General features: G+C 51.2%; 1 protein-coding gene across 3 annotated transcripts; it reads left to right on the plus strand.

Annotated features, from left to right (window-relative positions):
• Nucleotides 1-1,784: 1,784 nt before the first annotated feature.
• Nucleotides 1,785-17,767, plus strand: ASPHD2 (aspartate beta-hydroxylase domain containing 2). 3 transcript variants are annotated; one of them, XM_012464904.2, is made up of 4 exons: nt 1,785-1,927; nt 6,078-7,186; nt 15,207-15,320; nt 15,842-17,767. In XM_012464904.2, the coding sequence occupies exons 2-4, from the start codon at nt 6,301-6,303 to the stop codon at nt 15,949-15,951; spliced, it is 1,110 nt and encodes a 369-aa protein (XP_012320327.1). In that variant the 5' UTR covers nt 1,785-1,927; nt 6,078-6,300; the 3' UTR covers nt 15,952-17,767. The 3 variants fall into 3 exon arrangements, with proteins under 3 accessions (XP_012320327.1, XP_021521859.1, XP_012320326.2); XM_021666184.2 differs by lacking the exon at nt 1,785-1,927 and adding an exon at nt 2,464-2,517; XM_012464903.2 differs by lacking the exon at nt 1,785-1,927 and having other exon boundaries at nt 5,955-7,186.
• The last annotated feature ends 7,323 nt before the right edge of the window (nt 17,768-25,090 follow it).

The following is a 25,090-nucleotide window of genomic DNA, read 5'->3' on the forward strand; positions in this document are numbered from 1 at the left end:
TTCCACTGACTTGCTGTGACCTTGATTGAGCAAGGCATGTCTTTTCTCTGGGCCCCTATCTGTAGGAGGAGGGAGCTGGGTGGATCCTGTGAGAGCATGAGACAGGGTAATGATAGGTTGTGCAGTCTCAGAGTGGGTAGGATGACTGCCCTAAAGAAGGCATGAAGAGCAGGATGCGGGTGGCAGCCAAGCTGAAGGCAGGCAATTCAGATGCCCTTGGTCCTCCTCTCAGCCCCTCCATGAGTTCAGTGTCAATTTTTCTGGAGCTCTCACCCAAAATCCGCCTCTGAAAGACCCAGATACCCTTTTCTGCAGAACTCACCTACTAGGGTCTCCCAGGGGTTGACAGAGGCCCAGGTCATTTCCATTTATTGAGACTCCCAGCAAATTAAAAAGATGAAGAAATGGCAAGCGGGGCTGACAACACTGCGTGTTTGGTAATATTGCCATTGAACAAATCAATATTCCTAACAAATGCATAGCAGGAGTCTACAGATATATAATTGCACTGGTCAAAGACAATTATAGGATTAATAGACAATATTAATTCATAATATGGTACAGATAATTGGTGCAGGAATGGAACACACATTTATAATATACAAATATCTTCTGTTTTTTTCAAACCTGCCAGGATAATGCTGTGACTGAATGCATGAATGCCTTTGGAGAATTCTAAGTTTGAGCAACTTTCTGAATGTGAGATGAGTCAAATGCCCCCCCACCCCATTTTCCCCACCCCATCCAGGCTCAACTCCTCTTAGGCTGACAGTGAAGAGAGACATTCCATTTAATGTTTCTAAATCTGTTGCCTGTGTTGATTGTCCACACTTTGAGCAAATATATGAATATTATGGTTTCCCAATGTATGTGTTTTGGTTTATGTTAGTAGAATAAAAGGGAAAAAAAAGTTCTTCCTCTTTTGGAGTTAAGGAAAGGGGAGAAATGACAGAGATGAGGTAGAGTCTAAGACACGGAAGAGGTGTATTCACGGAAGAGGTGTATTCTGAAACATGGAAGAACTGGGTTCTGGGATGTGAAAAAGCAGGTTCTGGGACAAGGAGAAGGTAGGTTCTGGGACAGGGAGGAGGTGGGTTCTAGGCTATCACAGTAGAGGCAGATTCTTAGGTCAGGCACCAGGTGGGTTTTGGGAGAGAGATGAGAGGTGGGTTCTGGGACGTGGAAGAGTTGGGTCCTGGGACAGGGAGGAGATGGGTCCTGGGACAGGGTGGAGGTGGGTCCTGGGACAGGGAGGAGGTGGGTCCCGGGACAGGGAGGAGGTGGGTCCCGGGACAGGGAGGAGGTGGGTCCTGGGACAGGGACCAAGTAGGTTCTGGGATAAGGATGAGAGATTGATTCTGGGCCAGACATGAGGTGGCTTCTGGGCCATGATAGAGATAAATTCTGGGACACAGGAGAGGTGGATCTGGGACAGAGACAGATGGATTGTGGGCGGGCCATCCCACTCTATGCTCCCAGAACCCACCCATGCAGTTTCCTTGGTGTTCCTATCACATCCCATAGCCACAGTTAGCTTGTCTCCCCCAGGTCTTAGCTCAAACGTCACCTCCTCCAAGCAGCCTCCTTGGGGCCTCCATTCCCAGCTCATCAAGCCCCTGGACAGACAACCGTCCTGCCTGTGCTTCCCCTCCTGAACCCTACCCGGGGGCGACGGTCCGCTCTGGTTAGACTGTGGCTCTCTGAGGGCAGGGCGGGCCTGAGCGCTCACCGCGCACGCTCAGCGCAGCAGGCAGGGCCGGGGACCCAGGCTGGCCCATCATTACTGTACTGAGCGAATGAGTTTTCCAAGAGACTAAGAATCCGGTTTGATTTGCGGTTTCATTCCAAGTGCCCGAGGGCTTCAGAAGTGTGTGTTGAGTCCATCAATAAAGGAAAGAAGACGTTAGGACGAGAGGAAGTGAGGGGGGTAAGTGAAAGAGAAAGAAAAGGAGGAAATGGAGCCGAAGGCGACTCAGACAGGAACAGAGACAGAGGGAGGGAGAAGAGAGACACAGAGCGAGAAACGAAAGAGCGAAGGAAGCGCCGCGAGCCCTTCTTAATGAATGAGCACGCCCGCTGCAGCCTGCGCGCACCCTCGGGCTGCGGGGCGCTGCGTCTCGGGGTGCAGTGCCAGGACCCTCCGGAGCGGCTGCGGACCCGGCCTCGGGTCGCCTCCCGCACGGTGAGCGCAGGTGCCGGGTGCAGGGGGTGGACCCCGGCCCCGCCCCCGCCCCGCAGGCCCCGCCCCGCAGGCCCCGCCCTCCGGCGGCCCGGCGCGCGCGGCATTGTGGGAGTTGTGGTCTCGGGGGCCCCGCGGAGCGCAGCGCGGCGTTGGCACCGGCGGGGGCACCGGCGCGGCTCGGGTTCGGGCTCGGGCTCCGGTTCGGGCTCAGGCTCCCGCGGCGTGGGCTGGGCAGCGGCCGGGCGGCGGCTCCGCGGCGCCGGGCAGGGGGCGTCCGCATATCCGCGCCCTCGGGCGGCGGCGTCTCCTGGGTCCCGGCAGCCGCCCGGGCGCAGGTAAGCTTCGTCTCCGGGGGCTGCCAGGGCGGGAGGGCGGCGCGGCCGGGCGGGGGTTGGAGGCGGGAGCCGGGCGGCTGCAGGCCCGCGGCCCTCCCTTCCCGGTGCTGCCCCCGTCTACGCCCCCGCCAAGGATGCTCCGGGACCCGGGCGCCCGCATCCCGGCCCGGCCGAGGCCAGCGCTCGTGCGCGCTGAGCGCCGCCGCCTCGGAGCCGGGCATCACCCTCCCTAGACCTCCTGCTTCTCCTCCTCCTCCTCTCTGCCCGGTCGTGGCCCCTTCCTCCATCTCCCTCCTCCCCTGTGACCCCTCTTTCCCCGCCTCCTCTCCTCCTCCCGCAGCCCTCAGCGTCACCCACTTCCCATATTTCACGTGGTGACCCTCCTCTCTTGTCCCACGAATTATCAGGCGCCATCAACCTCCTTCCACAATCTTGATCTGATCGCCCACTTTTCCATCGTCCCATCCCCCTCCTGCCCTGACCTCCTGGTGCTCACCATCTGTGTTAACCCATCTTCAGCCCTCCCCTCTTTCCCACTCTCCAGGGCAGGTGAGTGATGGAAAGCTAGCTGAGAGAGGAGGAGGGAAGATCCCCAGGTCTGCGCCTGGGAAGGGCTAGCCCCAGGGCAGCTCTCTGGCTCTTGAGTGGAGAGGGTGACATGCATCATACACTTTGCCCAGGGCTGTGCTGCTCACTGGGTCTTCCGGGGTGACTTGGCTTCATCCTGAGGGTGAGCAGACACTCTTTGGCATTGGGCAGCCTCTGGGAATGAACATCTGCACTAGGTTGACCCCGTCAGGCCTGAGACCGGCTCTCCCAGGTGTTCATGGTGTCAGAAAATTGGACTTGCTCACCAGCTGGCCATGGATTTGTATTCAATCCCCCAGAGCCAACTGAGCTGGAAGATCTGGGGTTGCGTATGATTAAAGTGCAGAGCTGCAGTGAGATGTCCCATCCCTGATGAGAACAGAAATAACACAGATGACAATGAACAGATAGATGCGTGAAGGAAGCTGGAAGCTACTGTGGTCACTGGGGCAAGGAGCTGTGGCGGGAGAGAATCTGCCCCACCCCTACTCCACTGGGGAGATGGGGAGTTCACTGGCTAGCTGTGAGGATTGAATGTTTGAAGCAGTGCTTAATAAACTGCCAGTCACTCTACAAATGTAAGCGTTTCTTTTGTTGTCAGTTCAGCTTTGAGCTTGTAAATCCACCTCCGGGTGCAGGGGCCTATTGGCATATTTTGGCTAAAAGTGACTGACAGCTATGAAAAGTCCTAACCTCAGCTCTCAGTGCTATTTATCCTCTCGGAAGGAGGGTCTGAAGCTGGGGTTCAGGATCTTTTACATCTTCCTTTTGCTTACAGCTCAGCTGTAGGGAGGGCTCATGGCTGGTAAGGGCTGGGGTGTTCCGTGGAGAGGTTTCTCCATCATCCGCCCTGTTTTCTGTGTCTGCATTTTGCTTGACTTAAACTTAAGTGATTAGCAGGGCTGATGGGAACTAATGCTTTACGGGTACTTTTTAAGTTATCACCATCTCACTCTTAGAACATTTAAGGAAAACCTTTCCTCCTGACAGACCCCGTTGAAAAGTTCCACTTAGGTTTAGCTCAGGGATGGGGGAAATCCTTTTAGTAAAAGTGCTTGGTATCACATAGATAATTGTTTCACACTGAATTTCAGGAACTCTGGGGTTCTGGTTGGGAGGTGGCTTGCAAACAAACATCTTGCATCTAGATTTTCTTTCCTTTTCTTAAAGAGGTAACAGCTGCTAGTTTATGGTCTAACTAGGAGAGAAACAGGGCTGGAGGGGGTTTCTTAACCTCCAGTAAGTCAGAGCCTTTTCCTCTTCTCCTGAATCTGAGAAGAAATTGAAAATGTGTGAGAAAGAAAAAAAAAAAACCTTAGCTTCTAACCTCCCCACTCTTGTATTTTTCCTAGAAACATAAAAAATTTCCATGAATATTCAGCGTGTGTGTTTTTTACTTACTAAACATTATAGTCAAGTGATTATTCAACCGAAACTGCTAAGAAGCAAGTAGGCAGTTAATGAGCACCTCAGGTTTCCCTTTCATTTTTAGCTTAGCAAGTTGGGGACCAAAAAACCACTTGACATATGAGGCAACAAGGGTGTCCAGGATTTACCTTTAACGGTTGGAAATCTGAGTCTTGGGAGACCTTTCTCCCATGCCCCATCTTTGCAATGCTGGCTCCTCATTACAGGATGCCATCCATCCTCACCATCACCTGCACATATTGGGTGCTCATCATGATGTGATCTCGAGTACTGTCCGTCCACCATCATGCATCTTCATCAAGTGAGATGAGCTTCAACCCATTTCACAGATAAAGAAACTGAGGCTGAGGAGAAGTGATCTCCCCAAGGTTGGGATGAATACTCATGGAGCCCATCTCTAGTTGGGGCTTTTCTCTGCTATGCTGCAAGAATTTTCAGGCCTCATTTAGTCCCCAGGGAAAAGGGAGGGCACAACTTTTCCATTTTGTAAGCTGCCCTCCCATATTCCTGAGAGAGACATGAGAGGGTAGAGTACAAAGGAATATTCTAAATGATGCTCCCATAGTGTCAGACTTGTAGAACCACAGACCTGGCCGTTCTCCTCTGTTCTCAGGATGAACAGAGGGTTTTGGAGAATGCTGGGAAACACGGCTGGGGTTTTAGAGACTTAGGCAGCATGACATTCAGGCCCTGGTCATATTAGGATATTAGGACAATGAGGGTCCCAGGCCCTGGCCCTAACCCCCGGCTAGGTAAGTAGCAAAGTACTTCTGGCTATTTTGGAGATGCTGTTGGCTGTGGGAAACTGAGGCAGGGGCCTGGCAGGGCTTTTATTTTCATTCCTCCCTCGTTTTCCTTTCATGACCCCATGGGTGATGCCAGTAGGTAGTCTCCACGTGGGTAGACAGAAGATGCCCTTTGTCTGCCACAGGCATGACCCCAGAGTGCCCACTTCCTCTTACAACTTGGTATTAGCCCAGCCTCTGTCAGAAGGGCACCAGAGATGAAATAAGGATGAAGAAATGCTTGCAAACAGAAAGTGAAATGGAGAATATGCAGTTGTTAAGTCCCTTTGCCATTTTTAAGATACTTTTGAGTCCAGGATTCTTTTGAATAAAAGGTCCAAGGATTACAGGAGTATAAGCATTGGTTACATACCTATGATGAAATAGTGCAGCAAAATGGATAGACGTGGGCCTTGAAGTCAGATAGGGTTTGTTTCCCTGCCCTGGTTATATAACTCTCATGAGTTATGTAAGTACTCTGGGCCTCAGTTTTCTCATCTGTAAAATGGGGATAATAACACCTCCTACAGAGGGTACAAAGATGGGGCCACTGTAATTACAAGCAATACTTGACGTAGATGGAATGCTACTGGCCTTTTGGGGAAATGAGCGGTGACAGTAGAATGGGGAGAGAATACACAAGATCGCAAAGTGTGACCTCCACCACCTAGGATCCTGCAGAATGACCTAACAGGTTACATTTCAGTTGAGGACTTTTCCAGGTGTAAAATTGATGCTGATTTTTTTTTTCCATCCCAGGTTTGGTCTTTCTAAAAAAATCCTTTCACAGGGACCAGTGGCACTTGATGATGTGACAAAAACCAGCCTCTTCAAACCCAATGCAGTGACTTTTGCCGGAAGTGGAGCGGTGGGCACGGCCGACCTTGTCGTTCATCAATGCCACCCCTGGCAGGATCTGAGCATCGGTGGCCACCATGCCCCCCCCTGCCCCAGCCGCTCCTTCTCCCCCACGCTAACCTGCATGGTGTGGGCACCCTTGGGACCCCCGAGGACTGATTGTCTGAACTTGCTTCACACCCCCAGTAAGGACTCCCCCAACATGTCGCTCGAGTGGCTGGTGGCCTGGAGCTGGTCGCTGGATGGCCTGAGGGACTGCATCGCCACCGGCATCCAGTCGGTGCGGGACTGCGACACCACCGCCGTCATCACCGTGGCCTGCCTCCTGGTCCTGTTCGTGTGGTACTGTTATCACGTGGGCAGGGAGCAGCCCCGGCCCTACGTCTCCGTCAACTCCCTCATGCAGGCTGCCGATGCCAACGGGCTGCAGAACGGCTACTTGTACTGCCAGTCCCCCGAGTGCGTGCGCTGCACCCACCACGAGGGCCTCAACCAGAAGCTGTACCACAACCTGCAGGAGTACGCCAAGCGCTACTCCTGGTCCGGCATGGGCCGCATCCACAAGGGCATCCGCGAGCAGGGCCGGTACCTCAACAGCCGGCCCTCCATCCAGAAGCCCGAGGTCTTCTTCCTGCCCGACCTCCCCACCACACCCTATTTCTCCCGGGACGCACAGAAACACGACGTGGAAGTGCTGGAACGGAACTTCCAGACCATCCTGTGCGAGTTTGAGACCCTCTACAAAGCTTTCTCAAACTGCAGTCTCCCGCAAGGATGGAAAATGAACAGCACCCCCAGCGGGGAGTGGTTCACCTTTTACTTGGTCAATCAAGGGGTTTGTGTTCCCAGGAACTGCAGGAAGTGCCCACGGACGTACCGCTTGCTGGGAAGCCTTCGGACCTGTATTGGGAACAATGTTTTTGGGAACGCGTGCATCTCTGTGCTGAGCCCTGGGACCGTGATAACGGAGCACTATGGACCCACCAACATCCGCATCCGATGCCATTTAGGTATGTTGCAGGGACGGGGGTCTCCCGGCATGCACATCTGTGAGCTCAGCCCCTCACTCACGGGAGTCAAAACATCGCAAAAGCGCCATTGGCCAGAATCGTGCCTTTTCACATTCTTTACTGCACTTTTAGCAAAAACTGATGAATTGCATGTAAACAAACAGCAGAGATTGAGTCAAAAAGAAATCTTGTGATCACTGCAAACCTAATTTCTGACAGCAGCTCTGTGCAAAGAACTTTCTGCAGTGACCGAAATATTCTCCATCGTCATTGTCCAACATGGCAGCCACTAGACACGTGTGACTAACTCAGTGCTTGAAACGTGGTTCCTGTAACTGAGGAACTAAATTGCTAATTTAAATAGCAGTGACACATACGACTAGTGGCTACATATGGGACAGTGTCGTTCTAGAGCCAAAGACTTGTTAAAATGATTACCCAGGTTGGTAATGATGTCCAGGAGGCTGGGAAAGATATTTAAGTGCCTTTGCAGTCATCAAGGACGAAATGATCCTTGGTGCTAAGCTTGTTTTACTCCGATTCTGAGAAAATTGGTCCTATGTGTACTGTGTGTGGTGGTTTTGCAAACAAAGCCTGGAATTAGACTGCCTTTGCGTCTTGGACCCACCACAAGCTGTGCTACTTTAGGCAAGTCACTTCACCTCTCTGAGCCTCAATTTCATCATTTGGGAAGTGGAGGTAAAAAGCTCTTCACCTAAAGAGTTATCCTGAGGATTGAATCAGATAACGTGTAAAGTATGTATGCACACAGAGCCTAAAATAGAGCAAGTATTCAATAAAAGCAGGCTTAAAACAACTTGGGGCTGGGTGCGGTGGCTCACGCCTGTAATCCCAGCACTTTGGGAGGCTGAGGCGGGCAGATCACAAGGTTAGTTCAAAACCCACCTGACCAACATGGTGAAACCTGGTCTCTAAAAATACAAAAATTAGCCAGGTGTGGTAGTGCATGCCTGTAATTCCAGCTACTTGGGAGACTGAGGCAGGAGAATCACTTGAACCCAGGAGGCAGAGGTTGCACTGAATTGAGATCGCACCACTGCACTTTAACCTGGGCAACAGAGTGAGACCCTGTCTTAAAAAACAAACAAACAAACAAACAAACTTGGTCATGGAGATAGTTCCCCAGAATGCCTTATTCCTGGTGAGTGGCAATAAAAAGCTGGTCTCTGGGTTGGTGGCATCACCAGTTAGCATCCCAGACTAGAGGGTGCAGAGATAGCCTTGGCAGCGTCCAGCTTTAGGAAGTTCGCGATGCTGCCTCAGCTTCAGAAGGGAGGAAGGAAGAACAGCAGGAGGAACCTGGTGCTGGGTTGGAGCAGGAGTTTCATAACCACATTCTGCAGAGGAGCCTCAGGGCTGCCTGCGAAGGAGCTTGAGCTGGGGGCCTGAGCCCTCTTCACCCTCAGCAGCTCTGCTTCTCCTGCTGTCTGTGTGGTTTGGATGGAGGATGTCACTGCATTAAAGGAAGAAGAAGAAGAAAGAAAGAAATAGAACTGAATTTGAGCAATTGACATGGTAGGAACTTCAAGAGTAAAAGCAGGACTGAGTGGAGGCTCAGAGGGAGGTGGCCTGAATTCCTGGTCAGCCGTGAGACGTCGAGCAGGTCCCTGAGTCTCTCTCTGCCTCAGTTCTTCATCTGTAAAATGAGGAGATGGGACTTAGGTCACAGGATTGTTGAGAGGATTAAATAAGTGGCATCTTGCATGGCCACTTGGCAGGGTGCCTGGCATGTGATGGCATTTGATGAATGGGAGCTAGTAGCTGTTATCAAGGACGGTGTGGGACCATGTGAAAAATTATCCCTAAGACATGGTCCCTGTCCCCAGGAAACAGTGGGAAATGAACAGGCTTTGGAAGCAAACAGATCTGGACTCGGGTCCTGGCTTCGCCCCGTGTACTGAGTGACCTTGGGCAGGGCTCTGAACCTTCTTGAGCCTCTGTCTTCTCCTCTCTAAAACAGAGATAACAATTCCCATTTGCGGGCTATTTTGAGGAGTGGGAAGTAACATGTAAAATGCTTGGTAGGTAGAGGGCAGTGGACAGTGAGCTAATCCAAGTGACAGGATGATCATCTAAGTGGACAGTGAGCTAATCTAAGTGATAGTCATTAGCAAAACTGCTGTGCAAGGCCCCAAGCCTCACTTGGCTGCAGACAGGGTGCCCTGGGGAGGTGGGTCTGATGCCGGAGGATCCCCACATAGAAATCAGGCGCCACCAGGGTGGAACGAGGGAGCAGAGTCTTCCCCTGGGGCTTGGAGAAGCCAGGTCTAGGCTTGCTGGGGAGGCTAGTAGTGTGAGCTGAGGTTAGACAGGTCAGATGGGAGCGAACCTCAGAGGGCCTTGATGCCAGGCTTGGAAATGGAGGCTGTGGGCAACGGGGAGGGATGCTATTCTTTTGAAAGGTTTGCCTTTATATATTGTTTTAAAGCTTCAGAATGACATGCAGGGAAGGGCATTTGAGGACTGATGTGGTAGAATTCCAAACAGGTGTATTGAGTAGGAAGAGATGGTAGCAAGGAAAATCTGGGGCTTGCTTCCTGTAGATTAAGGCCTGTTGTTCATCTGTACGATATGCATGCATGAGTGGTGTGTGTGTATAAAACATGCCCACACTGTGGCCTGTGGCCTGTGGCCTGTCATTCCTTTCTCAGCCCAGCTAGGTACCTACCAGAAAAAGTAGGCCCTCCATATTCCCATAGATGGCAGGAAACCTTCTTGGAAGACGTCCCACTGTGGTGTGGCTTGTTCTCCACAGCCAGGGCGAGCTCCCTGGTTGGGTTTTCCCAGCATTTCCTTCTTTACACTGTCACGCCCACATTAATATTCACCAGGAAGGAAACAAAGGTGTGTCAGATTTACATGACCTTGCGTGTTGACAGAGAATGAGGTCAGAAGCAGGATAAGCCTGGTGTGTAACTGGTGGCCACACCTCTGCTGGTTACCTGGCTGAAGGTGGAGGCAGCTGCAGTTCCAGAACTGTGCTCTTGAAATGCCAGTGCTTTCTCTTATTCTGCCTTCTGCCTGAGCTGTGACTGATAGAGTTGTCCCTGTGGACCGATGAAGTCCCAGCCACTGTTCCTCATGAACACAGCCCATTTGTTCAAGACATATTTGCTGAGCCCTGCTATGAGCTACTTCTAGAGGTGGCATCGCCCAGTCCCGACTTCATACGGACCACAGCACAGCTTCAGGCCCACCCCTCACTCAGCATCGTACACAATGCTGGGATATTCCAACTGCATTGCTGCAAACTTACAGAAAACCACCTCTGAAACTCACCAGGCAGATGTTAACAAGGAGGCAGAGATACTCCATGAAAATGCATGAATATCTTCAGCAAACTCCAGCTAAAGCAGCACAATTAGACGCTTGTGTTTCTTTTCTGCATGTCATCAGATTTCTAGGTGGTCTAGCTGGGTGGTAACAGTGGATCAGCTCACGTTCCCCTTGCCCACCCTGAGTGCCTGGTTGCCAGCCACCTGAAGTGGGGCCACTGGTGGACAGAGCCCTTTCTCTACCCTCCTCCTGCCTCCTTCAGGGCTCAGTAGGGACAGAGCAGCAAACCTTGAGGCATAGAGGAGCACATGGGACTAATTGAGGCCATGTGTGGGCCTGCCACTGTCCCTACGAGCCACTGGAATGATCTGTTTAGGGAAGAATTGAGTCCTGCTGCCAACTAAACCGGTCTGTGGGCAACAGGCAGGAATGGGGGCAGGAGCAGAATGAAGGAGAGGCAGAGAATGAAAAGCAGGGGGGTGTCAAGCCAGCAGGCCAGGCCATTTTTCTATCGCACCATGGTGCGTGGTGATGAATCATTTAGTGGCCCAGAGAAAGGGGAGCTTCTTTCTGAAACCCCTGGGTGGCTGTCCCTGCAGAGAATTGCCCATTCCTAAAGGCCTTCACCACCTGAACCAGCCAGTAGGGGCACACACAAAAGGAAACGTAGCCTGTGGGGCCCTCCATCTGAGCGCCTTTACAACCCTGACTCCCCAGCTGCTGTTCACCAGAGCGGGAAATCATGGTACCTGTCAGGATGGGCAGTATCAGCTAATGTAATGAAATGTACTGTTGAGAGTTGAAATGTATTATATTAGGGTTCTCTTAGAGGGACAGAACTAATAGGAGACATATATATATAACGGGGAGTTTGATCACAAGGTCCCACTGTAGGCTGAGGAGCAAGGAGAGCCAGTCCGACTCCCACAACCGAAGAACTTGGAGTCCGACATATGAAGGCAGGAAGCATCCAGCACTGGAGAAAGATGTAGGCTGGGAGGCTGGGCCAGTCTTGCCTTGTTATGTTTTTCTGCCTGCTTTATATTCGCTGGAAGCTGATTAGATCGTGCCTACCAGATTATGGGTGGATCTGCCTTCCCCAGCCCACTGACTCAAATGTTACTCTCTTTTGGCAACACCCACATAGATAAACCCAGGATTAATACTTTGTATCTGTCAATCCAATCAAGTTGACACTTAGTATTAACCATCACACATATTAACTACAAGAAAATCAGCAGTCATGCCAAGCACAGTGGCTCACACCTGTAATCCCAGCACTTTGGAAGGTAGAGGGAGGTGGATCTCTTGAGCCCAGAAGTTCGAGACCAGCTTGGCCAACATGGCAAAACCCCATCTCTACTAAAAATACAAAAATTAGCCAGACACGGTGGTGCCCACCTGTAATCCCAGCTACTTGAGAGGCTGAGGCAGGAGAATCGCTTGAACCCTAGAGGCGAAGGCTGCAGTGAGTCGAGATCACGCCACTCCACTCCAGCCTGGCCAACAGAGTGAGACTTCATCTCAAAAAAAAAAAAAAGAAAGAAAGAAAAAAGAAAAATTGAAAAATGCACAATCATTTTAATTCCTCCGTTAGTAGTAGAACAGCTAGCATTTATATCATCGTGTCCAGTTTTATAACAGCTTGCTCTTTGGAGCCAGGCAGACTCAGCAATGCTAAACGGTAACTTTTTAGCAGGTCATTTAACTTCTCAGTTACCCCATCTAGAAAGTGGGTGAAGTGATGCCTGTAAAGTGTTTATTTAGCACAAAGCTGAGTAGGAAGACACAGTAGGCCTTCAGTTATTGGTAACAAGGATAAAAGTCCCATAGCAGCCCCGGAAGGTTCAGTATGCTAATGTCCCCTCTTTACAGAGGAGGAGGGTCTGGCTCAGAGAGGCTGAGTAACTTGCCCAAAGTCACACAGCACATAAGGATCAGAACCAGTCATCTGTCCCCAAGTCCTCCATCCTTCTCTCTCCTCCATGTGGCCTCTTTATTTGAATTATTACTCTGAACGTACTTCCTGGAACCATTATTTCTGGTTCAGAGAATACATTAAAATACTCTGGCTGCTGGAATGAAAGCTATTTCATTTCTGTGCTAAAGGACATTAAATCAGAGGGGAATGCCAACTAGCTCAGGGTCATCGTGGTCACAGTAAGTCACTGAAGACAGATGAGACCACCACCCATCCCAGCTCCTCTTCCAGGACTCTGCTTTCCCCTGGGGGGGCCTTCCTGAGGGCTGTTAGGCTGACCCGACCCCTTCTGAAATCATTAGACAGCCACAGTGGCCCCTTCTTTTATGGACTTCAAGGTAGTGATGGGGGCCAAGTGTTTCTGCAGACCCTTGGATTGGAAAGGGAGACTGCAGTTCAGCCATGGCAGTGTTCCAGTCAGAGCCCACTGGCCTTTGAAGCATACGGCTTTTTTTATTTTTTAGACAGATCTCGCTCTGTTGCCCAGGCTGGAGTGCAGTAGTGCGATTGGTCCAGGCTGGAGTGCAGTGGTGCAATTCATCCAGGCTGGAGTGCAGTGGTGCGATTCGTCCAGGCTGGAGTACAGTGGCACAATCTCGGCTCACTGCAACCTCCGCCTCCTGGGTTCAAGCAATCCTAGTGCCTCAGCCTCCCAAGTAGCTGGGATTACAGGTGTGCACCACCATGCCTGGCTAATTTTTGTATTAGTAGTAGAGACAGGGTTTCATCCTGTTGGCCAGGCTGGTCTCGAACTCCTGGCCTCACACAATCTGCCCACCTCTCAGCCTCCCAAAGTGCTGGGATTACAGATGTGAGCTGCTGCGCCCAGCTGAGCATACAGCTTCTTATGAAGGTGCCAGTCTGTTTCCTCTGGAAGCTCAGGTATGACCTTAGGAGTGTCCTCCAGTTTCCCAGAATGAGGCCAGATGAAGAGCATGCCATCCTCCAGCCTCAAAATGGATTAAAAGGCTAGAACCCAAAGAGGAGAACACTGTGTGATCCTTTGCGTCTTTAATCGCAACTGAGATAGTCCTCGAGGTGAGACTACAGTGAACACAGTTACTGGGCAAGGCAGGGTTCTAAACCCAACCTCCCTTGATTTCTGGAGGTCCCCTGGTTGGGCTTCAGGAGTCTCCAAAGTGTAGTGCAAATGTTGGTCTGTGACTTTCATCAAAGGAATCCATGACCCAGAATAGATGAAGCCAATGAAGGAATGAATTTTTGCCAAGAGCGCAGTGAGGATCTAGGTGGTGGCTTATAAACAACAGGAATGTAGAACTCACAGTTCTGAGGCTGGAAGATCAAGATCAAGGTGCCAGCAGATTTGGTGTCTGGTGAGGGCCTGCTTCTGGTTCATAAATGACACCGTCTCACTGTGCCTTCACATGGTGGAAGGATGTGGCCAGGTGTGGTGGCTCATGCCTCTAATCCCAACACTTTGGGAGGCCGAGGTGGGAGGATAGCTTGAGGCCAGGAGTTTGAGACCGGCCTGGACAACATAGCAAGACCCCATCTTTACAAAAAAATTTTAAAAATTAGCTGGGCATGATGGTGCATACTCGTAGTCCCAGCTACTCAAGAGGCTGAGGCTGGAGGATCTCTAGAGCCTAGGAGATCAAGGCTGCAGTGAACCATGGTGGAGCCACTGCATTTCAGCCTGGGCAACAAAATAAGACCTTGTATCTAAAAAAAAAAAAAAAAAAAAGATGTCAGGCCAGGTGCGTTGGCTCACACCTGTAATCTTAGCACTTTGGGAGGCCAGGGCAAGCAGATCACTTGAGGTCAGGAGTTCGAGACAAGCCTGGCCAACATGGTGAAACCCCATCTTTATTAAAAATACAAAAATTGGGGCCGGGCGCAGTGGCTCAAGCCTGTAATCCCAGCACTTTGGGAGACCGAAGCGGGTGGATCACGAGGTCAAGAGATCGAGACCATCCTAGTCAACATGGTGAAACCCCGTCTCTACTAAAAATACAAAAAATTAGCTGGGCATGGTGGCGCGTGCCTGTAATCCCAGATACTCAGGAGGCTGAGGCAGGAGAATTGCCTGAACCCAGGAGGCGGAGGTTGTGGTGAGCCAAGATTGTGCCACTGCACTCCAGCCTGGGCAACAGAACAAGACTCCATCTCAAAAAAAAAAAAAAGGAGGTAAAGAAGCTTCCTTGGGCTTATCTTTTTTTATTTTTTTTTTCTTTTCAGACATAGTCTCACTGTGTCACCCAGTCTGGAGTGCAGTGGCATGATCTCGGCTCCCTACAACCTCCACCTCCCGGGTTCAAGCAGTTCCCTGCTTCAGTAGCTGAGATTACAGGAGTGTGCCACCATGCCCAGCTAATTTTTGTATTTTTAGTAGAGACAGGGTTTCACCATCTTGGCCAGGCTGGTCTTGAACTCGTGATCCACCTGCCTTAGCCTACCAAAGTGCTGGGATTACAGGCGTGAGCCACCATGCCTGGCTGGACCTGTCTTATAAGGGCACTACTCCCATTTATGAGGACCCTGCCTTCATGATCTCATCACTTCCCAAAGGCCCACCTCCTAACACCATCACCTCGGGGGTCAGGTTTCAACACAGGAATTTTGCAGGGACACAGGCATTCAGAGCACAGCCCGGGCTCCAGAGGGGTGAGGCAGGTCAGGTGCTTTGGAAGCCAAAAGCTCTCAAGGCAAGTCACCCCCTGCCTCCCGGCCTTCCCTGAATTGCGCCTGCCTTCACTCTCCTTTCTCTGGTTTTCCTACAAGGTCTAAAAACTCCAAATGGCTGTGAGCTGGTGGTGGGGGGAGAGCCCCAGTGCTGGGCAGAAGGGCGCTGCCTTCTCTTTGACGACTCTTTCCTGCATGCTGCGTTCCATGAAGGTGGGTGGCTGCCTTTCCCATTTCCTTTATTTTGTTTTTCAATTAAAAGACTTTATTTCTTAGAGCAGTTTCAGGTTTCCCGAAAAATTGAGCAGGAAGTACCAAGCAGCCACGTTCATATCACCCCATAACACATACACACACAGTATTGATGTGTTACTATTACCTAAAGTTCATAGTTGACATTAAGGTTCACTCTTGGTGTTATCCATTCTATGGATTTTGACAAACGCATGATGACATGGGCCTCCCATGACAGCATCATACAGAAAAGTTTCACTGCCCTAAAAATTCCTGTTTAAAGATCCCTCCATCTCCCCATTTCCTTTTGTCCACCCTGCTCAGAAGCCCATGAAGCCATGTGTCTCTTCTCAATCAGAGAGGAGGTGGTCTGATCCGAGCTGAGGGACAGGATGCGTCCCTGCCCCAAGGCTGAGCATGTAGGGTCCAGCCCTGCCTGGATCCTGGGTCCTGGCTCCAGGGTGGTTTGAACCTCTCCTCTCACCCCTCCTTCCCCCCAGGTTCAGCAGAGGACGGCCCACGGGTGGTTTTCATGGTGGATTTGTGGCATCCAAACGTCGCAGCGGCCGAAAGGCAGGCCCTCGATTTCATCTTTGCTCCGGGACGATGAGACTATTTCCCGTGCTGGAGTCAGCGAGAGGGGCCGAGGCGGGGCCTGGGCAAACTGTGGTCACATCCAGCCTCCACCTGTGTTATGATTCCAGGCTCGGAAACCTGCCTCAGCGGAAAGCTCTGAATTGGGACTTTATATCATGTCGGGTCTCTCTTTCCTTTGGTTATTGTAAATGGAAAGTTTTCAGCTTGTACTTCCTTAGATTTTTTTTTTTTCCTTCCAATCATTTGCTTCAGAGATTCCTTTCTGGCCTAATAGCGCATTTGTTCGATTCTGTGACCAGAGACTTAGTGGCCTTGTAGGTTGTCTTATGTTGCTACTTGGTTTTCTCAGTGCTCTGAAATAGAGTAACTAAATGGTTATTTGTCTGAATGTAATAATGTACAATTTCTTGTGGTCATCTTAAAAAAAAAAACTCAACTGAAAACTGCAAACCAGGGAGCTGGAGAACTTGGCCTCTGAAGCTGCCACACAGGGGACCGTTCAGCCACCCGAGGGCAGGGGGAGAGTCTGTGGCCCCCACACCCCCTGGCTTCAGTAGCTGGGTGAAGAGGCTGCCAGACACAGTCAGGGTGGCGCACAGTGTCCAGGCCCAGGGATACCGTCACCATCGCTCACCTCACCCTAAACCTTATCAGGTCCCTGAAGGCAAAAGCATTCTGCTGGTGGGACTCTTTAAACTCGGCTTTCCCACAAAGCTGAAGCTGGTATCCCTCAGCACCAAGCTGCGGCTCACACAGATCAGCCATGGAACATGTGATCCGCTTACCTCACTGCCTACAGAAACCCTACTGCCAAACTGGGCCTGGAAAATTCCCAGTTGTAGCTGTTTTCGAGTCCGCGGTGATGCACCTTAAGACCACCAGGTTGGCTGACAGGAGCTGGAGTAGCATAAGCCGTGCTCACCCAGTGACCATCGGGGAAAGCCTTGCTCTGGCAAAACTGGAATAATAGATCTGACCAAAGTTTCTGATTTGCTTTGGCGTTCTGTTGCCTCTGATTTTTTTTTCTTTTATTTGTCTGTACATAAATGTTCAAACACTAGACTCGGAGATAGTGGAAGGATTGGCCCTGTGTCTTTGTCACGGCACAAAGGTGTGCACTGCGTGATGGGGATCCAAGCCAGTGTGTTGGTAAAGATGGCTTGAGCCCAGGAGTTTGAGACCAGCCTGAGGAAGAACCCGCAAACCCCGAGGACCCATGGTCACTGTACTGGCTTTCTGGTCTCCTGTGAAGAACACGCAGATCTCTTCCCAAAGGAAAAGGTCCTAGGAGACCAGTTTGAGGCACTCAGTCTAGAAATAGCCTGTTAGCTGATGTGTGAAAGCGTAGCCAGCAAGCCACACTAGAGATGCCTTTTCTCAATAATGTATTATGGGTGGTGTCAGATTTATAAAGCTGAAGAGTGGTTTGGAATATAAAGCTGGTCGCAGGTGCAGGTCCAGTGTTTAGATCCAAATGGAAACCAGCAGCTTCTAAGAGGTACAGCTGTCTGAAGAAAACACGATCTGAAATGCACCAGGCAGTTCCTAGCAAGTGTGCAGAGGACATGTCTACATTTGAGTGGAATGTCTACACACATACTTGTCAGCGATGAGAATGCGGGAAAAGGCAGACATTTCAAACACACCTGAAGTCTTTTTACTCATTAAGTATCTTGTTAAAGAATCACTGAGGTGCATGATTTCTACACATCCTGACTGCTCTGCTCCGCGTTCACAAAACTGACAGCGTGCGCAGGTACCCGGCTACCTGCATTCATGTGACGTGGTTGGGAACGGAAGATAAATAAAGGATCTTGCTGAAAACCAGACTGAAGTGGTGAGGTTGTCTGTTGTAAAGAAAGACTGAGGCGAGGCTTGGTGGCTCACACCTGTGAACCTAGCACTTTGGGGAGCTGAGGTGGGAGGATCGTTTGAGCCCAGGAGTCTGAGACCAGCCTCAGCAATATAGTGAGACGTTGTCTCTACCAAAAAACAAAAAACTAGCTGAGCGTGGTGGTGCACACCTGTAGTCCCAGCTACTTGAGAGGCTGAGGTGGGAGGCTCACTTGAACTTGGGAGGTGAGGGCTGCAGTGAGCCAAGATCGCGTCAGTGCACTCCAGCCAAGACGACAGAGCAAGACCCTGTCCAAAAAAAAGAAAAAAGACTTGGCAGGCAGAAGGGGGCAGTGACTTTGAGGCTCTTGTGTTTTGAGTCGTGTCACAGAGACAGGTGGGTCACTAGAATTCATTGTGGATAGTGAATGAAGCAAAATGTCCCAAAGTAATAGGACCAGTGGGGTGGGGGAAGAAAAGCAATCTAGGGTATGTTAGGGAGCAACAGATGTCAAACTGGGCAAAGAACAAGGACTCTGGCTTCAGAGAAGCTGAGGATTCAGGACTCCATGCCAAGAGTTTGCACCCTCATGACTTTGGGCAAGTCCCTTAGCCTCTCGCAGCCTCAGTTTCCCCTCTGTGGGTATGTGCAGTACCTGGTGTATAAACGGCACTCGACAATGTTGTTTCCCTTTCTGCCACAGCAGATTACAGAAACAGTGGAAGAGGAAGGGAAGAGATGGGAAATACATCGGGGCAGCAGTGGGTGGCAGCAACTAATTTCAACTGCCTGTGTCTAATCACAGAGGAAGAAGCGTGTCCCTCAGTAGGTACATTTTTCATTTTTTTCCCTTTAGAAGAGAGGGAGACGGGGGGTCTCCCAGCCAGGAGACCCGGGAGCAGCCGGGCTGCGGGGTGTTTTTGCCTGCAGGCGGGGTTCCAGCCAGCAGTCCTGGCTGGGCTGCTGGGCTACCACAGTGAGCGGAAGAGAAGAGCGCCACTCGCCTGGGATCGCAATGTTTCTCACTCTCCTCAAGTGTGCATTGCCAACTAGGCAACTGCTAAGCTAATTTACATGTTGTAGCTCTGGAGGCTCAAGGTGAGAAAGGGGAGCCAGCCGGCTGCAAACGGGAATCCTGCCTTCCACCGGAGAGAGCCTGGATTGGCCTCAGGCTCTCTCTGTTCCTGTGTACTCAAGGCCAGACGAGTCACTATTTATACAAGGTCACACCCCAGGTCTTCCGATCCCAAACCCTTTCTCCCAGTCACCTGCTCATCAGCCCCCAAAGTCCGCCAGATTGTCTGGGTTCTGTCCTTGGTGACAGCGACTAAACTTGTAACACTGAGTGCTCTGTAGCATACCGTGGGGCAGAGGAAGAGTGAGCCTGCTGTGCTGGTCCTTGCATTCGGCTGCACGATGCAGTCACCTGGGAACTTGTGGGAAATCCCAGTGCCCACACCCCCTCCCAAAGCATCTTTTTTGTTTGTTCTGGGAGTGGGGTCCAGGCGTGGGTCTTTGTTTTAAACTTATTTCCGGTCATGATTCTAAAGTGAGACTTGGGCTGAGGGTTGCTGCTGTGAGTAGGAAGAATGATAAGGTCTTTGAAACCAGTCAGCCTGGAGGTGAAAGTCTGGGCTATGCCCCTGTTGAACACCGGGCAGGTCACCTAACCTTGGTCTCTAGAGGACAGCCACTGTTTTTGTTGTTTTGAGACGGAGTCTCACTCTGTCGCTTAGGCTGGAGTGCAGTGGTGCAATCTCGGCTCACTGCAACCTCCACCTTCTGGTGATTCTCCTGCCTCAGCCTCACAACTAGCTGGGATTACAGGCACCCGCCACCATGCCCAGCTGATTTTTGTATTTTTAGTAGAGACGGGGTTTCACTATGTTGGCCAGGCTGATCTGGAACTCCTGACCTCAAGTGATCTGCCCCCCAAAGTGCTGCGATTGAGCCACTGACAGCCACTGCTTTTAACCCTATCCTGCCTACAGTACCCTGATAGGCCTCTTGCAAGTCCCTAACATCCCCATGCTCAGTCCGTGGGTCTCCAGGGCTGGACCCATGACCCAGATCTAACCAATCAGTCTTCCAAACTCCAGGCCACTGAGAGTTTGGGTCAGGGCTGGGCATGTGATCCAAATTCTTTTGCTGGGACTGCTTCGAAAGGCCACTTTTCATTGGGTCGGGGGTGAAGGGAAAGAACCTGAGAGAGAAACCCACAGAGGCAAGCAGGGCCAATGGCTGTGGAGATCACATGAGTCCTGAACACAGCTCTGCCAGAAACCAGCTCTACCTCTGGACTTTTCTGTTACAGGAGTCAATAAACGCGCTTTTTATTCTTAAGCCAAGTTTGAGTTGTGGTTTCTATCCCTTGCCACCAAAAGCCCTAATCCGCTCTGTGAGTGTCAAGTGAGGTTTCGGTAAGATACTATTATGTCGTGGTCTGGGTGGATGGGAGAGGTGCTCTGTACATATTGTCCACATTGTCTGTTTTTGTTCTTCTGAGACGGAGTCTCACTCTGTTGCGCAGGCTGGAGCACAGTGGCGCAATCTCGGCTCACTGCAACCTCCACCTCCTGGTGATTCTCCGGCCTCAGCCTCACAACTAGCTGGGATTACAGGCACCCGCCACCATGCCTGGCTACTTTTTGTATTTTTAATAGAGATGGGGTTTCGCCATGTTGGCCAGGTTGATCTGGAACTCCTGACCTCAAGTGATCCTCCCCGCAAAGTGCTGGGATTACAGGCGTGAGCCACCACGGCTGGCTGACAGCCACTGCTTTTAACCCTATCCTGCCACTCATATTTACATTGTGTAAATATGAGTAGCAGAGGGTAAGCACAAAATGAGGTCTTTGAGGACCGTCGTGCCTGCTGCCAGCAACCTTCCATAACATTTACCTCCCCAACCAAATCTTGCTAACCAGATGTAAACACAGGGAACAGGACAGAATAAGGCCACATATTTTAGAACTGCTGACAGATGGCAGGGAAAATACTCAAGCAGATTGCAGCATTAGGAGGCGGGAGGCGACACACATGGGCATTGGTTTACTTTCCGCCTCTTTCCCAGGCACACACGTTGCTTCTAACTTCTGGGTACCTGCCCTTCCCCATGTCTCCCCACGTCCCATGCATTATCCACCCCCAAGTTCGAGGTAAGGGCACTTGCTTCTTTGAGCACAGAGGGCACTGTGTGCCCTACGGGGTTCCTTCTCCTCCCTTATCCTTGTCAACTGCACATTTAACACATGAGAAAACAGGTTCAGAGCGGGCTGTTGACATGAACAAGGTCACGTGGCCAGCTGGAGGGCGAGCTGGAATTGGACGCCGAGTATCCAGGCTGGCAGCACAGCGCATCTTCTGCAGTCTGGACACACATCGAGGCCTCACTTCCTCAGCATGCAGAAGGATCCACCCCCGCCGCCACACCCCCCGGGTCTTTCTCCCTGTCCCAGGAGGCAGTTTGCCTTCTCAGAACACTCAACAGGGCACTCCATTTTCTGAGGGCCCATGATAGGCTAAGTCCTCACATACATTTCCTTCTCCTGTTCATTTCAAAGAGGATACTGAGGCTCAAAGAAAGAAAAGCAACTTGCCCTGACTTCCAGTAGTAAGTTGCAGAGCTGCGATTTGAACCCAGCTGTTTGACACCAAAGCCCACGTGCTCCTGGCCACAGCCACAGGAGCCGGCCTAGCCTGGGTGGGGAGGAAGGAGGCACACGGTGCCTTTTAGCGGCACACTCAGTAGAGGACTTGCCTCCATCTCCTCCTGCCCATGGGTGCAGCAGCCCAAGCCCCATGCCCTTTGCTTGGGCGCTTGACCCAGCTGATAGGAAGGCAGGGCCGGGGAGAAGGGTTACAACTCTCTGCTTGGACTTCAGCATGCCTGGGCAATCATAAAACACCTCCTGGCTCTTGACAGGATTCCAAAGCACTCTCTGGGTTTTATTCTCAGGGGAAGTATAGCTAATTTCAGGTTTGGACATTTAAATCCTGGATCAACAGAGAAAGTGTCCTGTTTTCACCTTGAAGCCCTTAGAATCTTCACTGTAAGCTTCCCGAACTCAACAAATGTTGAAGAAAGAAAGATCTAGAGTATGTTTTATTTCTCAGCTAGGATGCGGAACATGGGTCTGACACCTGCCCTCCCCCGTCTCCTCACAGAGAGCTGGGTGGTAGTCAGAATTAGAAGCAAAGCAGGGACCAAGTGCTTTCCCTCACCCACCGTCCTTTCCCCAGGAGCAAGAGCGGGTTCAGGGGTTGGTACGGGCGTGTGTGTGTCAAGAGCACAGGCTGAGAGTATTAGTGTGGGTTTCCTGCTCACTCCCTCCGCAAGCTCCTTCAGGGCAAAAATCTATCTCCGAGGCTGCCTTCTCCACCGGGCCTGTCCCTCCCCGCCCCAGACCTAATCTGTGCCAAGCGCGTCTGCCCATTATGTGGCCTCCTCTCTGCTTCAGCCATTCCCCTTCCCTCCTGCTGGTTTCCACTCTTGCCCGGCTTATCCTCTACTCAGGAGCTAGTGACCTTCCTCAGGAGGACCAGCTCAAGTCACTGAATTTTTTTTTTTTTTTTTTTTTTGGAGACAGAGTCTCACTCTGATTGCCCAGGCTGGAGTGCAATGAATCTCAGCTTTGCTCACTGCAATAGTGTAGTCTTGGCTCACTGGAACCCAGCCTCCCGGGTTCAAGTGATCTCCTGCCTCAGCCTCCCAAGTAGCTGGGATTACAGGCATGTGCCACCACACCGGGCTAGTTTTTGTAATTTTAGTAGAGACGGGGTTTCATCACGTTGGCCAGGATGGTCTTGAACTTCTGAGCTCAAGTGATCCACATGCCTTGGCCTCCCAAAGTGCTGGAATTATGCAGTTGAGACACAGTGCCCGGCCCACTCCCCTGCTTAAAGGCTCCCCTGTGCCTGAGCCATGGGAACCTTGCAACGCCCTTCATGTGGGGCCCCTGTGCTTCCCACGCCCTGTCCATGCTCTGTGCTACTGGGACCCCTGTGCTTCCCACGCCCTATCCATGCTCTGTGCTACTGGGAGACAGGGAGCTGGGGATCACAAGGAGAAAGCGAGTTTGCAGGAAGATGGATTTGTTTCCTGTGGCTGCTGTAACAAATGACCACATACCCAGAGGCTTACAACACACACCCATGCTCTCATGAGTCTGGAGGCCAGATGTCCGAAGTCAGTATCACGGGACCTGATTCAGTATGTTAACACTCACACTCCCTCCACAGACTCTAGGACAGAATCCACATCTTACCTTTTCTGGCACCTGGTGGCTGCTGGCATTCCTTGACTGGCGGATGCATCACTCCAGTCTTTGCCATCTTCACACGGCCTTCTTGTCGGTGTGAGTGACCTCCTCCTGCCCCTCTCCTAAAAGCACACTTGTGAGGGCATTTAAGGATCACAGGATAAGCCAGGATCATGTCTTCACCTCAAGATCCTTCACTCAACCACACCTGCACGCATCTGATCCAGCAACATTCACAGGTCCTGGGGATTGGGACCTGATCTCTGGGGGCTGTCATTCAGCTCACTGCACACGCAGGGCCTGTGGACTGTGTGTGACTCACACCAGACAAAGGCCTGCTGCTACTCACCCACTCCGGGCAGGGGCGGGTGTTTCGAACACAGTAACTGGGCAGCATGGGAAGTGCATCTTAGCCACATTAGAGAGGACCCCAAGGCGGTTAATAGGCAAGACAGACAGGCCGACTTCAACAAAGAGCCCTGGGCTCCACCTGCTACTACCCTTTGTCTGTCAAAGTGACAAGGGCCCAGAGGGCTAGATGCTTCCCGCCAGGGGAGGAGACAGTTTGATTAGGTGCAAACATCCCCTCTGCGGGGTTCCTTTCCCAGTAGGAATCTGATTGCCACTTGATATGGTTTGGCTGTGCCCCATCCAAATCTCATCTTGTAGTTCTCATAATCCCTATGTGTTGTGGGAGGTAACTGAATCACAGGCGTGGTTACTTTCATGCTGTTCTTAACGACAGTGAGTTCTCATGAGATCTGATGGTTTTTTAAGGGGCTTTTCCGAACTTCACTCTGCACCTCTCCTTGCTGCCACCATGTGAAGGATGTGTTTGCTTCCCCTTCTGCCATGACTAAGTTTCCCAAGGCCTCCCCAGCCCTGCGAAACTGTGAATCAATTAAACCTCTTTCCTTTATAAATTACCCAGTCTTGGTGATGTCTTTATTAGCAGCGTGAGAATAGACAAATACACCACTATTAATCACTCGTGGGATCTTTATCCTTACAGTTCACAGGTGGCAGATGGCTGACACAGATGGAGCCAAAACAGAGCCTTATCTGCCCTGAAGAGTCACTAGAAAATCTGTGGTCCTGGATCATGGACAGTGGCACTCAGTGTCAACTAGAAGCCCAGGGTGGGCAGGTTGTTGTGCAAACATTGCGTTCCCTTGGGAAACGTGGCTGTAGGTCATGGTGCCCAATCCAGCAAGGACATGCTGCTTGATCGTTGCTGGGCCTGTACCCTGGGGGCGCTTAATGTTTAGAGGCTAATTTTGAGGGGATGGGCGTGGGGCTGTGGCATAAACCATGTCCTGAGTGACCCTCAGAAACCTCTGAAATATTAAAACAGGAAGACAGTGGGCTAAGTGTTCCTTCTCTGCCAGTGCCCTGGGGCTCTGAGCAGAACCTTCACTGCAGACACTAAGCAGGGTGGAAGGAGGAAAGAAAGGGACACACCTGCCAAGTACGGTTTCAGGACTTTTTCTGAGTTAATCTGGGTGGATGAGACTCAGGAAGTCCTTTTGCATATTCAGGGATAAGCTTTGTAAGGTTCCATTTTGGGTCAGTGGAAGAGTTTTCACAACACAAATGATATTATAAAGTTGTCTTCTCCGGCCTGGTACTGGGGACCACTGGTCAAAGACAAGGTGGGGACATTGCGGATGCTTCCTGGAGCCGCAGCAACCACAGCAGAGAACTTGTAATGAATTTTTTCCTGGAGGACACAGCAGAGGAGTAAGACAAGATTTATCCTAGCTTCAGATAGGATCCTCTTCCATCTAGGCAGATGGGATCCAAGGGATGAGGGATCCTGGAGAGAGATGACAGAAGAAGGTGACACAGGCTTGGTGTACTGGACCAGCTGCAGCTGCAGCTCCCTGGAAGCAGACAGTCCTTACCCAGCCACACAGAACCCAGGGAAGGAAAAGAGGGATGTGCCCATGTTAAACACACACACACACACACACACACACACACACACACACACACAAACACTCTTAACCCTTACTTTTGTCACAAGAAATGTTACCATTTAATTACTGAGAACTCAA

This window comes from Aotus nancymaae, unplaced genomic scaffold, assembly GCF_030222135.1.
Source record: "Aotus nancymaae isolate 86718 unplaced genomic scaffold, 86718_ANA_hifiasm-v0.15.2.pri h1tg000076l, whole genome shotgun sequence".
NCBI classification, from domain to species: domain Eukaryota; kingdom Metazoa; phylum Chordata; class Mammalia; order Primates; family Aotidae; genus Aotus; species Aotus nancymaae.